Source organism: Tupaia chinensis, unplaced genomic scaffold (assembly GCF_000334495.1).
Source record: "Tupaia chinensis unplaced genomic scaffold, TupChi_1.0 Scaffold000316_1, whole genome shotgun sequence".
In the NCBI taxonomy this organism is placed as follows: Eukaryota; Metazoa; Chordata; class Mammalia; order Scandentia; family Tupaiidae; genus Tupaia; species Tupaia belangeri.
Window position 1 is genome coordinate 7,437,226 of NW_006159809.1, and position 15,901 is coordinate 7,453,126.

Genomic DNA, 15,901 nt, shown 5'->3' on the forward strand with positions numbered 1-15,901 from the left:
CCCGGGGGGTGGTTTCCCCCCCCCCCCCTATGGCAGAAACCCCTCCAAAAAAAAAAAAAAAAAGGATTCTTCTGTCCTTTGGGTAGAAACAGACAATTCTTATGCTATTTAAACTGTTTTCCAGAACAGTGAAAGAGGCATACCAAACCATAAGAATTACAACACATTAAGAACAATTTTACATTGGAGGTTGATGAAAAATGCTGCCTGAAAATTAGCAAATAATATCAAGCCTAACATTAGAATAATAATACACAATAACCGAGGGTTCATTCCTAAAACTCGAGGGTGGTTTACTATTATAAATCCTTTAAATATATTTTGTAATATTGAAGAGTTCAAGGATAAACATTCTGATCACTTTAATAAATCATAAAAGGTATCTGGGGCTGCTCCAGTAGTACATTGGTTAAATGCTGTGCATTTTGAACTGGACCCCACATGGCTGACCATGGTTCAAATCCTGGCCCTAGCAGCTTGAAAAATATGCTGGGTGTGTGTATGTGCACGCTCAGAACCCAGACAGGAAAGAGAAATGCAGGAAAAAAGGGTCGTGGTATGACACAGTTCATTAGGGGAGTGCTTTCTCTCTCTCTCTGTCTGGCAAGCACATGAGCCCTCTAGCAATAAAATAAATAAATAAAAGTTTAGAAAGATATTTGATAAAAATTTAATATCAATTTGTGAAAATAATAACCATTAACGAGGTGGTACTGGAAGACACTTATTAACATGATTAAAATTGGTTTTCTCAGGACAAGAGCAGTATCAGGATGAAACACTGGAAATGGTTCTGTGAAACTTTGAAAGAAAACATCGATCCCTACTCCTTCCACTGTTACTTAAATAATATTGTTTTGAATAATTTTGGAACTCAATCCAAGGCAGTGAGACATAAGAATAAAAAGTACAAATATTGTAAAGGAAAGAAGATCACTATTCTTTACAGATAATACGGTTGCATGCCTGTAAAGACCAAAAACATCAAATGAAAAAAGTTTTAGAAATATGGGGCCAGTAGATGGCTTTGTGGTTATGTTGCTGGACTCCCACATGGCTGACTGCAGTTCAAGTCCTGGACCTGGTGGCTTGAAAATCACACTGGGTGTGTGTGCATGTGTGCCTAAGATCCCAGGAGGAAAAGGGATTGTGGCATGACCATCCCCTGGGGGATGAGTTCTCACTTTCCCTCTTCCTGTCTCTGTCTCTCTCTCTGGTAAGTGCACACACACCCTATGGCAAAAAATCTACAAAAAAATTTTAGAAATAATGAGGGTATTTTTAAAGTGATCAGTTATGAAAACATACACAAAAATTGGTGATTTTTGTGTTTAAAGATTAACTTCTTTGAAAATATAATCATGGGAGAAAATAATCTTACAGGTTGAGAACTCCTAATCTGAGCATTCGAAATTTGAGATGCTCCCAAATCCAAAACTTTTGAACAGTGACATAATGTCATAAGTGGAAAATTATATACCTAACCTCATGTGCCAGGTGACAGGCAAAACACTGCAGTACAAAAATACTGTATAAAATTTTCTCAGGCTACGTGTATAAGACATGTAAGAAAAATAAATTAGTCTCGGGTTCTACCCCAAGATCACTCACAATGTACATGCAAATATGTCAAAATCAAAAAAATCTAAAATCTGAAATATGTCTCGTCCCAACCATTTTTTTTTTTTTTTTGAGAGGTTTTCACTATAGGGCGCGTTCGCTCGCCAGACAGACAGAGAGAGACAGAGAGACAGAAAGCGAGAAATCACCCCCCAGGGGGGATGGTCACACCACAATCCCTTCTCCTCCATTCTCTTCTCGGGATCTTGGGCACGCTCGCACATGCGCCTGGCATGGGTTTTAAGCCACCGGGTCCGGGACGTGAACCGCGGTCCACTACATGGGAGTCCAGCGACATAGCCATTACGCTAAATGCTGGTTCCCTTGTCCCAACCATTTTGATAAGGGATACTTGGCCCATATTTGCAAGTGCAGCAAAATCATAAACATTAAGCAGACTCTGTTTAAAGAAACCCACATGGGCCTGGCAGCTTGCTTTCTAACTTTCCTTCTCTCTCTCTCTATTTCTCTCTGGTCCGATTAAAAATAATAATAATAAAATTAAAATAAATAATACTTTAAAAAAAGAAACCCATAAAATTTTACCAATAGACATCAAAGAAAACGTGAAAGCAGTGAAGAACTGTACTTTATCCTAGATTAGAAAACACAATAGGGTGAGGAGGTAATTCCCCGAAAATTAATGAACGAACTCAATGTAATTCTCTGAAAAGTGGGGAAGATACATATACTTAACAAAATAATCTTTCCCATGGAATTCACAATGGCCAAGAAAATGCTATAAAAAGAAAAGTAACTAGGGCCGCTAGTTCTACCCCATGGAAAAGTGTGAAAGAGCTTTAGTGACTGTGCAGAGTGACACAAGAAGAGCGGACAAGCAAACCATTGCAACGGCTTAGAGAATCCAGAAATAGACCCAGAATATATGAACTTAGCACAGGATAAGCAGCCGCTTTATATATCAGTGGGAAAAGATAGAATACTGGCCATTCGGGAAAGAAAACTAAGGCAGATTGCTACCTCATTCCTTTTAACAAGACGAAGTCCTGCTTCACCCAAAATTTAAACATGTAAAGTAAATTCATAGAGGCATTAAAACATAGATTCATATTTTTGGTGCTTCTGTATTGGTGAAGACTGGCAGAAAAATATGAAATTACAATGACAAATACTGAGATGTGATTACATTAAAAATTATTTACATTTCTGTAAACCATTCCCTCACCATAAACAAAGAAGATAAAAGACATGTTACGGGGAAAATATTTGAAAGATTAATGATAGTAAAAATATTTAGTATTATTATTTTTAGTCAGAGATTTTTGCTGTAGGGTGCATGTAGATCTTTGAGGAACCTCCATATTGTTCTCCACAGTGGCTGAACCAGTTCACATTCCCACCAACAGTGTAGGAGGGTTCCCTTTTCACCACATCCCTGCCAACACTTATCACTTTTTATATTCTTAATCTTTGCCATTCTGACAGGGGTTAGGTGGTATCTCATTGTGGTTTTTATCTACATCTCCCTTATGATGAGGGATGTTGAGCATTTCCTCATATGCTTTTTTGGCTGTTTGCATGTCTTCCTTAGAGAGATTTTTGTTCACCTCATTTTCCCATCTTTTAATTGGGTTACTCCTTTTTTTTTTTTTCAGTAAGCTGCTTGAGTTCCCTGTGTATTCTGATTATCAGTCCCTTGTCTGAGGTATATTTTACAAAAATATTCTCCCATTCTGAGGGTTGTCAATTCACACTAATTACTGTGTCCTTTGCTGTGCAGAAACTTCTTAGTCTGATATAGTCCCATTTGTCTATTTTAGGGATTGTTGCCTGTGCTTTGAGAGTCTTATTTAAAAAGTCTTTGCCTACTGCAGTGTCTCCCAGAGTTTCCCCAGGATTTTCTACCAGTAGTTTTACAGTTTAAGGTCTTAAGTTCAGATCTTTGAGCCATTTCAAATTGATTTTTGTCAATGGTGAAAGATGGGGGTTTAGTTTCATCTTTCTGCAGGTGGATACCCAGTTTTGACTGGACAAATTTTTAGTAGTTGTCTCTGAGGACAAGCATTTGCATAAAATTTACTTTTTTCTATATGTCTTTCTACAATGTATTGCTTTTTTTTGGGGGGGAGAGGTTTTCACTATAGGGCACGTGTGCTCGCCAGACAAACAGAGAGAGACATAGAGACAGAAAGCGAGAAATCACCCCTCAGGGGGGATGGTCACGCTGCAATCCCTTTTCCTCCATTCTCCTCTCTGGATCTTGGGCATGCACGCACACGCTTCCGGCATGAGTTTTAAGCCACCGGGCCCGGGACGTGAACCGCGGTCGGCTACGTGGGAGTCCAGCGACATAGCCATTACGCTAACTGCTGGTTCCAATGTATTGCTTTTTTTCCCCATGGGTCTGTACTTTTTCTTTTAAATACTAAAGAGCATGTGCACGAGCATGACAGAGAGAGAAAGCACTCCTACAGTGGGTCTTGGTCACGCCACAATCCTTTTTCCTCCAATTCTCCATCCTATCGGAGTCATGGGCACGCATGTGCGCTGGGTGTGATGTCAACAGGGCTGGAATTTGAATCCCAGTTAGCCAAATGGGATCCAGCTCCCTTCTGCACAGTACCTACCCCTGCACTACAGGATTGGCCCTGCATTTTAATAACCAGAAAATTACCTTAATCCCATTTTAATTTTTAAAATAAATGAAGAAGACTAGAGAAAGCTGAGAGTTGCTGGTAGGTGCCAAGATTCCTGAATGTTTGTTCTCACTGAATGGTCATCAACTCCAGCTTTGTGGAACAAGTTCTTATTTAGGAAAAAGAGATAGAGCCAGATTTTAGGGTTCTGAGAGAGAAATAGTTAAGAAGCATTAGAGTTGCAGACTATGAAAAAGGGTGTGCATGTTAGAATCAGCTGGAAATTTTTTAAAACTCTGATACCCTAATCTATGCCACTGTCTGATTAAGTTGGCAGCTCTGACGTTAGGGCCCAGGCATCAATTTAGTTAGTTTGTTTGTTTTTTAGGTTTTTGCCATAGGGCATGTGCACTTGCCAGAGAGAGACAGAGAAACAGAGAAAGTGAGAAATCACCTCCCAGGGTAGATGGTCATGCCACAATCCCTTTTCCTTCATTCTCCTCTTGGGATTTTGGGCATGGATGCACATGCACCTTATGTGATTTTCAAACCACCATGTCCAGGACTCGAACTGTGGAGTCAGCTATGTGGGAGTCCAGTGCCTTAATCACCATACCACTGGCTGGCCCAGGCATCAGTATTTTTAAAATCTCCTATTTTAGTCCACTTCTCTGTCACTAACAACTGACTACCATGCTGGGTATTTGTAGAGCACAAGTTCATCCGGATCTCAGTTTTGGAGGTTCAAGTCAAGGAGCCACATATGGTGTAGGTTTTCTTAGGTGACTAACACACCTAAGGTCCTCACGGAATGAGAGATGTGTGTCTGTCCATGTTAGTTCTGGTCTCTCCCTCTCTTATAATAACTCAATCATGGGGGCCCTACCTTAAAGACTTTAATCCTAGTTACTTCCCAAAGGCTCCAACTTTCAACACAATAATTGAACTATGTTTCTATCCTTTTAATACCTTCACAATTAAAACAAATTTCAATACACAAATTTTGGGAGCACACAAATCATAGCAGCCCCTCAGATGATCCTAATGTATAGCCGGGGTTGAGAACCACTGGACTAGATAAAATTTGGGGTTCTGTTTGGGTAAGGAGCTCTATCTCTGTGGGCCAAAAGTTTCTGAGATTTTTCTCAGCCCTGTTCAGAGGGCTTGTTGGGAGGAAGGAAGAGAAAAGTTGTGGAAACAAGAGGAGTGAACAATTTTGAAATATAACATAAGATCAGTAAGATATAGGTTGTCTTCTATTGGGTCATTGCAAAAGTCATGACATATTTTTCTATGTTTTTCTGTGCGAAAATGCATCATGACTTTTCTATAATACAGTAGAATCTGAGTTTAAAAGGAATTCTTTAAATGGAAGAGGACAGACTACATATGTGCATGTGGGTGTGTGAGCAGACTGTGCACAAACAGTGGTTCTGCTTTTCTCCTTTAAAGGGTTACAGAACAGGCTACACATACCGCCACCCCTTTGTTCAAGAGAAAACCAAACACAAGAGTGAGGTGGAGATTCCAGCGACAGTGACAGCCTTCGTGTTTGAGGAGGACGGCGCCCCGGTCCCTGCCCTGAGACAGCATGCCCAGAAGCAGCAGAAGGAGAAGACCCGCTGGCTCAACACACCCAACACCTATCTGCGGGTCAATGTGGCCGATGAAGTCCAGAGGAGCATGGGTAGCCCCCGGCCCAAGACCACAGTAAGAGAGGAGCCCAAGACAGGGGCAGGCTACATTTGTGGGGCAAAGCAGGTTTAAAAGGGGAGTCTCTACTGCCCCTGGGTCAGTATGGTTTCCTCTTAGGGCTTCCTATAGAGCATCTGGGAACAGCTGCCCAGACCTACTGAGCTGCTCACCCGGTTCTTGTACTGCTCTGAGTTTTTGAGCCTAAGGAACAGATTTCTCCAGAAGGGAGCTGGACCAGGCTACTCCCAGGAAACCCAGGAGCAAGTGGTTTTTCTTACTCACACATCTAGAGAGAGTTTCTGGGACTGGGATGGGCTACTCCCAGCAAACGTAGGAGGAGGTTTTTTTTTTTGGTTTTTTTTTTTTCTTTTTTTCTTTTTTTTCTTTTTACTCCTATATCCACAGGGGGCTTCTGGGAAGTTCAAAAGACAGGCATCCAGGGACCAGCAGTTAGCGTAATGGCAATGTCGCTGGACTCCCACATAGTCGACTGTGGTTTGAGTCCCGGACCCGGTGGCTTAAACTCACGCTGGGCGCGTGTGCGTGCGTGCTCAAGATCCTGAGAGGAGAATGGAGGAGAAGGGATTGCGGTGTGGCCATCCCCCCCGGGGGATGATTTCTCGCTTTCTATCTCTCTGTCTCTCTGTCTATCTGGTGAGCACACGTGCCCTATAGCAAAACAAACAAACAAACAAACAAACAAAAAAACCACCTCTCCAAAAAAAGAAAAAAAAAAAAAAGACAGGCATCCAGTGTACTAGCAGCAGCTCTGATGTAAGCAGGAGGTGAGCGGAATAGTCACCTCTATTAAGCTATCTTCTCATTGTCTCTCTCTCACCCCCTCTTTTACACACATAGACTCTCAGTTTGATTTTTTATTGGCATAAAAGTAGCCGGCAGCCAAACAGAAGATCTGTCATAAAACAATAGGAAGCCTTCCAAATTCAAATTGTGTTCCCTGTTACTGAAGTTCAAGTGGCTGCCTGTCTCAGAACAGGTCTCCAAGGTTCTGACCCATACACTCCACTGCTCTTTATGGCTGACTGTTGGCCCGAGAACATTTTTAGACAGAAGTGTCATTTGTCACCCAAGAAGAGAGCATCACATCGAAGCTCGCTGACCTCCTGTGCGGGCGGGTAGGCCCAGATCTCAGGGGTGGACCACTGGGGAGGACCCACGGGGGCCTTGTCCCTTGGCCTGACCCTTATGGCTTGTGTTTGTTCAGTGGATGAAGGCCGATGAGGTAGAAAAATCCAGCAGCGGCATGCCAATCCGGATCGAAAACCCAAACCAATTTGTGCCTCTCTACACTGACCCCCAAGAAGTGCTGGACATGAGGAACAAGGTAAGCTGGTGGCTGCTCACCTCATGCCCTCTTCTCCTACTAGGGGGGAATCTCAGGTACTGCAGTCACAGCCTGTGTTCCCAGGACATGCCTGGCTCCCCAATCCCAGATGCCTTCCAGGAGGAGGAAACCACCATCCACTGACCATGTCCCAGACGCTGTGTGAAGTGCTCGACTTCTGTCCTTCACTCCTTCCAGCCCTTTCCATAGAGCGGGGTTTCCTTATCCATTAGATGTGTCTGAAAGGCCTGTCCACAAATGCAGTTTTCATGAATCTTATGCCATTTGCCTTTCGGCTTATTTTCAAGATGTCAAAATCCTTTTTGCTTATTTCTAGACCTTTGCCTGACAGTTCACTCATTTTTTTTTAAGGTTTTTTTCCATAGGGCATGTGTACTCACCAGAGAGAGACACAGAGAGGGAAAGTGAGAAATCACCCCTCAAGGGGGCTGTCCATACCAGTCCCTTCTCCTCCACTCTCTTCTAGGGATTTTGGATATGTGCCCAGCATGAATTTCAGGCCACTAGGTCCAAGACTCAGACCATAGTCAGTTATGTGAGAGTCCAGCACCTTAACCACCAGCCTTCCACTTATATTTTTTGTTGCTTTAAACACTTTCGTTGTAGCAGACCCCCTTTGGTAGGTCAGATAGCACCCAGAAGAGTGTTTCATTGCGGAGCCCAAAACCCAGTGGTTTAAAATTCAGGTTCTGGAGGTGGAAGGGACGAGATCAGGGAAAAAACAAACAACGTATTTAGTAGACACGAAAAGGCAAAGTTATTTGCTGATGATAGTGTATAGGGTAATGCTTTGGACTTGACTGGCATGCACTGTATTCATGCTGGGAAAAACCATGCTGCACAGGATAAAGATATACAGTCATTACATGTAAACAAAAATAAAATAAACTAAAATTTCGATTTCTAGGTCACTTACCCCCACACCACCCAAGACTGAGATTCAATAGTTGTGGAGTGGCCCCAGGAATCTGTATTTAGTGCCTTTGGAGAATCCTTTGAGAACCTCCCTCAAGGCTTCTCTGTGCCTCATTTTCTCTTCACCTCTTACAACTACCTTCTCAGAGTGAATGAAATCCAGTGTTTTATGGGAACTACTAATTTGCTCTGGCATGGACATAGAGACCATCCCTTGGAGTGGGCAGATTGTGTTGAAAAAGAGGAGACAGGTTCCCAGGCCACTGGAGGCTCTCACTGGACCCTGGTCACAGGCCACTCCAGACACCAGAGTGCTCCCTCCCAATGCCACCCTCCGATAGGGGCAGCCAGCTCACTCTCCCTCTCCCCTTTCCACACAGATTCGAGAACAAAACCGACAAGATGTGAAGTCGGCGGGGCCTCAGTCCCAGCTCCTGGCGAGTGTTATCTCTGAGAAGAGCCGAAGCCCGGTACAGCAGCAGCCACCCCTTTCTGGAGGGGAACCGTGTTTGCCTCCTGGGTCTTTAGTGCCCGGGGCTGGGCAGGAGGACCCCTGAGTGCGCATGCCCATATTCCTCTGTGATTGTGGGCACTGGTGCTCTTGCTGCAAATGGAGGCCCACTTCACAGGGTGCCATGGACGTAGGAGGATGGTGTCTCATCACCCCTATGGGCACTGCAGGGGACAGCAGCCCTGCCTGCACACTGGCCGTTTCTATCCTTCCACATGGAACCCCACTTTGCCCTCCGTTAGTACTCTGCAAAGTGGGGACTCACAGCCATATGGCTAGTGGTTGCCTGGGCCCCAGGCATGCCCAGCTCTGAGTTTTTCTGACCTCTGTGCAAGGCCAGCCTGAGCCCTGGAAGATGCTCATGTACCCACAGAGAGAGGCATGCAGATAGGTCTCATGCTCCTACAGGAGGGAAAGGGGCAGACAGTTGGACACTCAAATCCACATAATTAGAAAGTAGCAAGTCATTGTTTCGTGCTTGAGGTAGAACACTGTGTTGTCTAGTGCTTAGCAAGAGGGGAAGGAACTCAGAACTCTGGTGAGTATGGGAATCATTGCTGCTCATTGCAAGGTAGTGATGGGCGGGACATTTTTCTTAGCAGTAAGAAGTAGGGAAACACAGGAGCTGTTCCTGTCTACAGAGCAAATGGAGATGACGTAACACTTTCAGGTTAGGCCACCATCCAGAGCAGGTGCCCATGGGCAGAAGCGTGACAGTTATATCATCACTCCCAATCCAACTGCCCTATTCCACCTCAGCTAAGATGAGGATGAATGTGCCTCAGGGCCAAGGCCAGGAAATAGCCATGATTCTGGGGCAGACGAGGGTTCACGATGATGAGCAGAACTGTTAGAGGCAACTCCGCCATTCATACCAAGTGCTCTCTCTCCTTGGGGTCTGGGTCTTAGGTTCTCTTTTGACTCCATGGTTTCTTATAGAAGGCCTGGTGGTGCCTCTCTTTGGGAGGAACTGTGGACCCATCAATAGCCCAAGCTGGCCAGGGAAGGGAGGTCCAGAGGCCTGGTGTGGGCCTTGCCTTTCTTTGGCTTCACTTTCCATTGCTGTGTCTCAGCTTCAGAGCCCTGCATTTTCAAAGGCTAAGATGAGAATGCCAAATTGGGAAAAAGCCATGGAGTCTGACTTTAGTCCTTGTCTTCGGTTAGAGGGGTCCTAAGAATACTGAAGATTACACAAGGTCCTCTGGTCAGCTCCCCAGAGCCAGGGGCTCCATAGAGGTGGTGAAACATGGTGATTTTGTCAACGTCCCTGCAGGGACCTGCAGTACAGGCGGGTTGAAGATCTGAGACTCAGGATCTTGGCCCCTGTATAATTCACGACTGTGTGTAAAACAGGACTAACAGTTTGGACTGAGAAGGCTGAAGCCGCTGTGTGTTTTGCATATGATTTAATGCTGTGTGTTGTGGCTTTTCCTCCTGTTGGGGGACAGGGAGGGAAGAGGCAAGGGTGGGGGGGGATGGCTGGCATGAAGCTTGCTTGAGCCAATGCTATGCTTGCTGGGCTTTGGCTGACTGGCTTTGGGCCACCAACTGTATCTGCGTAGTGTTGGCTTGGAATGTCCATGGAAGGGGCTGCAATAAAGCTGTGTCTTCCTTCTGCTTGGGCGCATCCTTGGATTTTATTTCAGGGGCAGCGGGTAGACACCCTATGTTCATCCAGGCAGTTGCCAAGTCTGGGATTGGGGGTGAGGTAGCAATGGGGAGGAATGAAAAGCTCCCACCTGAAGGCCCTGAGCTGTGTCTAGGAGCTGCATGCCATGCTGCCCCTAGTAAGACCACTGGCAGCCACATGAGTCTGAAAGGAAGCTTGGGCCTGGGCCCCAACCACGGCGTTCAGAGAGCAACACACACTCTGTGGTTAACTTTTCAGTCTACAGACAGCCAGCTGATGTCCAAGGGCGATGCAGATACCAAAGATGACTCAGAAGAGACAGTGCCCAACCCCTTCAGCCAACTCACTGACCAGGAGCTGGAGGAGTACAAGAAAGAGGTGGAGCGGAAGAAGCTGGAACTTGATGGTAAATGACCCTGGGGCACCACGTTTCCAGAATCTCTGGGTGAAAGGGAAATTTCAGGACCACCAGAGAGGATCTTCCTATCCCATCACCAAATATGGGAGGACTTCAAAAGGTCTGTGGGAAGAGGAAATTAAAGCACAAGTTTATTTTGGTGCAAAAGAGAATTTTGAAACTCATACATAGTTTTTCATGATATGCATTTTCCATGAACTCTTTGAAGATTCCTTCATATATCTTTATTGGAATAATATTAATCATAATAATACCTCTGATTGCTGAGTATGTAATAGTTATATAATGCCCCCTAACCTCATTTGACTCTCTCACCTGAGTATAAAGAGTTCATAGTTATGACACGCTTAGAACAGTGCCTATAAATCTGTCTTAGGTCAGTGAACACTGGATAAATGTTAGCTATCACAAAATAGTTATAATTGGGCGTGGTGGCGCCCGCCCTATGACAAAATAGTTATAATAGTCTTAATTATTCATTATCAGGTCTGGCTTAAATCTAAGCCTGTTGATTAAAATCCTCTAGCAGGCCTAGATACTATGGTATAGTGGTCAAAGGTAGTGCCTTGTGACTCTGGAAGCCACGTGCAGACCACAGTTTCAGATACTTGGGAGTTGGCCTGAAAATACACTTGGGTGCATGAGCTGGTGCTCGAGGTGCCAAGGAGCTGAAGAGCGGGGGCAAGGGGATTATAGCTCTACGAGACCTTGTTGGTGATTCTCTTTCTGTCTCTCTCTCTCTAGTGTGCATGCACATACCCCTATTTTTTTAAAAAAAAAGTCTAAACACTCTACCAGCCAACACCTTTATGTCTTTCTCTGACTTCATCTTTATTTCAGAATCTTCAGTCAAGCTCTTCTCTCCTTGTTCACTACTGAATATTCTTACTCATGATGGCATATCTGCCCTTGTTCATGCCTGTGTCCTTTCCTGACATGGTTTCCTTTCTCTGCTAGCCTGATCCAGAGTTATTGATACTTCAGGCTCTAATCGAACCATTCCTCCCTGTGCAATTCCAGTTAGGAAGGCCTCCCTGTCAGCCTCCCCAACCAAACTAAGTTCTGCTTTAAAAGCATTTGGGGTCTGAGACACATAACTCAGCTTCTCAAGCCCACCAGGCAAGGCTGTCGCCCCCTCAGGGTTGGGGCTTCTTCTGCCACCATCCCTACCCACTTGGGCTCAGCGGCCTTCCTAGGTACTAGGAGGAAGCCTTGCTGGCTTGCTTGGATTTCTACTGTGCCAGTTGAGAAAGTAGTTGGGAACACATGATGCTTTTTATCCCTAGGGATTATTTGGACAAAAAAATGTAAGTAGGAAAAGTTAATAATTAGCTATATGCAAACACATTGGGGGTCTCTAAGAAGTGTTCATGGTTCTTTTGGGGTTCATCTGTGACCCATTGGTGTGCTCTGTGCTCACAACATAAAGCATCTGGGTGGTCCTCTTCAGAGACAGGACAGAGACGAGGGCTGGGCTCCAGTCTGAATGCACAAGGAATCTCTGCTGTCTTGTCATCCACATCAGGGGTAACGCATCCCTCTGGGAGATGTGCTCCGATGAAGGAAATGGCATGACTGTCACTTCTCCCATTTGCCTTCCCAAGAAGTAGCAAAGGTATAAAGGTAAGGGGAGCAATTCACTTCAGCCACAGGCTCATTAGAAAAAAGGATGACCAAGTAGGGAAAAAAAGCAATTTTTAAAATGCTCTCTCTGTTCATCTCTCCTCTACTTGACTACTATTTTGAGGTCATTTTCTCTGTTTTCAGTAGAAAAAGAAACCGCCCCAGAAGAGCCTGGCTCACCTGTGAAGTCTGCACCTGCTTCTCCAGCGCAGAGTCCAGCCAAGGAGGCAGAAACGAAGAGCCCGGTGGTGTCCCCTTCCAAGTCTTCAGAGGGTGAGTCAGGCTGAGTGGCAGGGAGGGAAGGAGGTGTACCCACAAGCTGAGAAAGGTGTCTGCATGGGAGGCAGGACAGGTATGCACTCTGTAGAGTCTTTCTTCCTATAGGACTTGTCCCCATTTCTACCCAGGAAACTTGCCTTTCTGCTGTTGCTGGTCACAAAGGGGTTCCCAAATTTCAACTTGTTCCATTCACAAGCTATGACAATACATTCTACACCTTACGCCTGGTCTACATAATGATGAATGAGTTAACGATTGACCCACAGCCTCCTTCCCTCTGACTCAGACGTGGCTGGCTGTTGGGCCTTCCCAGAGGCACCAGCCCAGTTCTCAGATTTGAATGTGCATGGGGACCACCTGGAGGAGATCTTGTGAAAAAGAACATTCTGACCCATTAAGTATAGAATGGCGTCTGGGATGCTACATTTTCCAGGTGGGGTTGATGATGTCATTCTCAACCTTAATTGCTCTTTGGAATCACCAGAGAGCTTTAAAATTCCTGTTGCCTAGATCCCACCCTAGCATTTGTAAGTTGAATGGTCTGGTGCGGGAGACTATAACCTGGAGTCTTAAGATCTCCTTGGGAAATTTAAAGTATAGTCAGAACAAGAACAACTTCATTAGAGAGATACTAGTTTAGAGAACTAAGTTCCAGGCCCAACTAAACTGCTAATAGTAACTCAGCTGCTGATTTTAGCAAATCAGATCATTACTCTGGGCCTCAGTTTCCTTGTCTGTCAACTGGGGATATGTCTGTCCCATACATACCCCCAGTTCAAGGTTTTTATGTATAAGGGGAGTATAGATGAAAACACACTTTGAAAGAGTAAAAGCATGACTTAAATGTAAGATTTTAAATGTAAAATCTAATTGTGGTTATGATTAATAATGATTAATAATTAATACCTACTTGGTGAATAATAATGCTTTTGTAGTCCCTAGCCACCTGAATCATAAAAGGGTCTTTAATGAGCTCCTGGAATCACTCCACGACCTGCACACTCCTCCCCGGTCCCCTGACATCCCCACCAGAGAGGGCTGGACTGCCTTCCAGAGAGCGTCAATACGATGGCCTGTTGGAAGCAGCTTTCTCCTGGGTAGAATTACTCCATATGTGAATTCTGATAGAATCCCCCAATCTCTGAGCCCCTGCAAAAGCAAATTGCCATCTTGCATGTAGGCCTAGCTTTGCCAGAGGAAACCTATCTGCTTGAGGCCAGAGCCCAAGTGGATGTCCCCCACTGTTGGTGTTCATTTTGTCTCATCGTGGTGTTGTCAACCTGTCTCCACAATGTCTTCCTTTCTCTTCCCATTTGTGCCTTCATCAAAGGAGTTTCCTCCGATTCTGAATACTTGTCTCTGTAGTAAGTATAGAGAGGCTGTTTACTAACTCACTCTGACACTTGCAATGGGGGAGGGAGGATTTTTTTCAAAAGAAATATATTTCTCTTCAAGTTTTTCATTTGCAACTCACAACCCTGCCTTGGGGAGGTTTCCTAGATGTAAATTCATGATCACTTCCACGTGTTATGCATGGACTAGACTTCCCTATGAGAGTCATGGATATACACACATAGGACACACATGCACACATAAATGCACATACACACCCAGAAGCAACAAGTCCCCATAGTGAGTGGGCAGTGGGGCCAGCATGTGGGCCCTCCCAGCAGTAGGGTGTTTATGGCTCTCAGGGGCCCAGCCCATTTCTGATCCTAATGCATGGGCACCTCAAAGTAGCCCATGACCACTTCTAAGCCAGTGGGCCAGAGCCCAAATGCTCTTCAGGACTAGCTGCCTTATAGCGATACATAGAGGGCCTGGCCTGGGTAGGATTTTCATCATCCCTCAAGCATGTGTACCAACTGCAGAAGGAAATCCAGGGCTGGAGAGGAGGCTGATGGTAGGTGTGGGACAAGGGTGGCAATTCCATATCCATTTCTGGGTTGGACAGAGGCCAGGAAGAGTGCACGATGGGTGGGATAACTGGTTTACCTGCTGCCTGACATTGTACTCACTACAGCAGGATTCCTCGTTCTCTTAGGCCCAAGTCCATGGTCCTGAGGCAGAGAGGGAGGTATCATGATTAAGTTAGAAAATTAGGGTCTTTCCTGAAGACACTTTCTGTAACACAGACAAAGCTGGGGCACATGGCCACCTTGGTTCAGACCCTGTGTGATGAGAGTATCAGTTGTAGTTGCATATGGTGACCAGTGTGAAGTGGAGCTGGGTGGCCTTGGCCAAGCTCCTCAGGGCAGACCCACTGGACAGTATCTGCATTTTCATATTTAGTTCATCCATCAGATTGGGGATGGCTTCTTCCAACCACATGTCATTATGTACTCAAAGCCTCTTGTGCTGTGTCACCTCAATGTCATTCCTTGTCTGTCACCCTGACTCCTACCCCATTACCCTTTCTAAAGGACAGTCTTCAATATTCTGTGCCTTTGCATCTGGCCATCTGTGCCATGGCCTACTCTAACTAATTCCCTACTGAGCCCTGGCCCTGCTGATTCTGTCTTGCAATGAATCCTTGGGGGCACTGGCTAAGCCTACAGAGAAAAAGCCCTGCATCCACTATCAGATCAGCTCTGCCACTAACGGATTCAGCCATCTCAAGTCACTTAGAAACACTAAGATGAGGACTAGCAAAAATCCTTGCCCTTCCTAACTTGCAGCATTGTCATTAGGCTAACATGAGCTAATGAATATGGAAGTATTTTGTAATATGCTTGTTCTGACAGTGTTCTACAAATTCTGAGAATCAATGCACTACCTGCTGTTTTAAACCACTATGTTTTGGGGCAGTTTGTTATGCAGCAATAGATAATTATTAAATCATGGTACATCATAAGAACCAGTTTTATGAACATTAATTCTTCCATGAATAATTGGAACTGCTTTGGCTCAGGTTGATGGTCCTTCTCCAGGTGATGTCACCTGGGGCTACAGTCTGCTGGGAGCTTCACTAAGCTGGCATTTCCTAGATGGTGCATTCATATGTCTGGTGCCTTGGCAGGAGCATCTAGAAGAATGGGTCACTGGGTTGGCTGAGTTCCGCTGTCTCTTTCTTACTCTCTATGTGTTTCCATCAGGGTGGTGGGACTTTACACATGGTGGCCTAGGGTTCCCAAAACTGTAAAAGCAGAAGTTTCTTGGCCTTCTTTTATTAAAAATAATTATTTATTTTACTTTTTTTTTTTCAATTTGATCAGAGTGAGCCAGAAAGAGAGTGTGTGAGAGGAAG

At 44.9% G+C, this 15,901-nt stretch overlaps 1 protein-coding gene across 5 annotated transcripts in view; it reads left to right on the forward strand.

Moving 5' to 3' along the window:
• Nucleotides 1-15,901, forward strand: part of ADD2 (adducin 2) — a 145,690-nt gene that overhangs the window by 119,058 nt on the left and 10,731 nt on the right. For 4 of the 5 annotated variants that reach the window (XM_006151273.2, XM_027772971.1, XM_027772972.1 and 1 more), the window contains 5 exons: nucleotides 5,670-5,927; nucleotides 7,138-7,257; nucleotides 8,574-8,663; nucleotides 10,593-10,740; nucleotides 12,520-12,648. In XM_006151273.2, the coding sequence (XP_006151335.1) occupies nucleotides 5,670-5,927; nucleotides 7,138-7,257; nucleotides 8,574-8,663; nucleotides 10,593-10,740; nucleotides 12,520-12,648 (745 nt within the window). The remainder of the gene's footprint in view (nucleotides 1-5,669; nucleotides 5,928-7,137; nucleotides 7,258-8,573; nucleotides 8,664-10,592; nucleotides 10,741-12,519; nucleotides 12,649-15,901) is intronic. The other variant, XM_027772974.1, reaches the window with a different exon arrangement.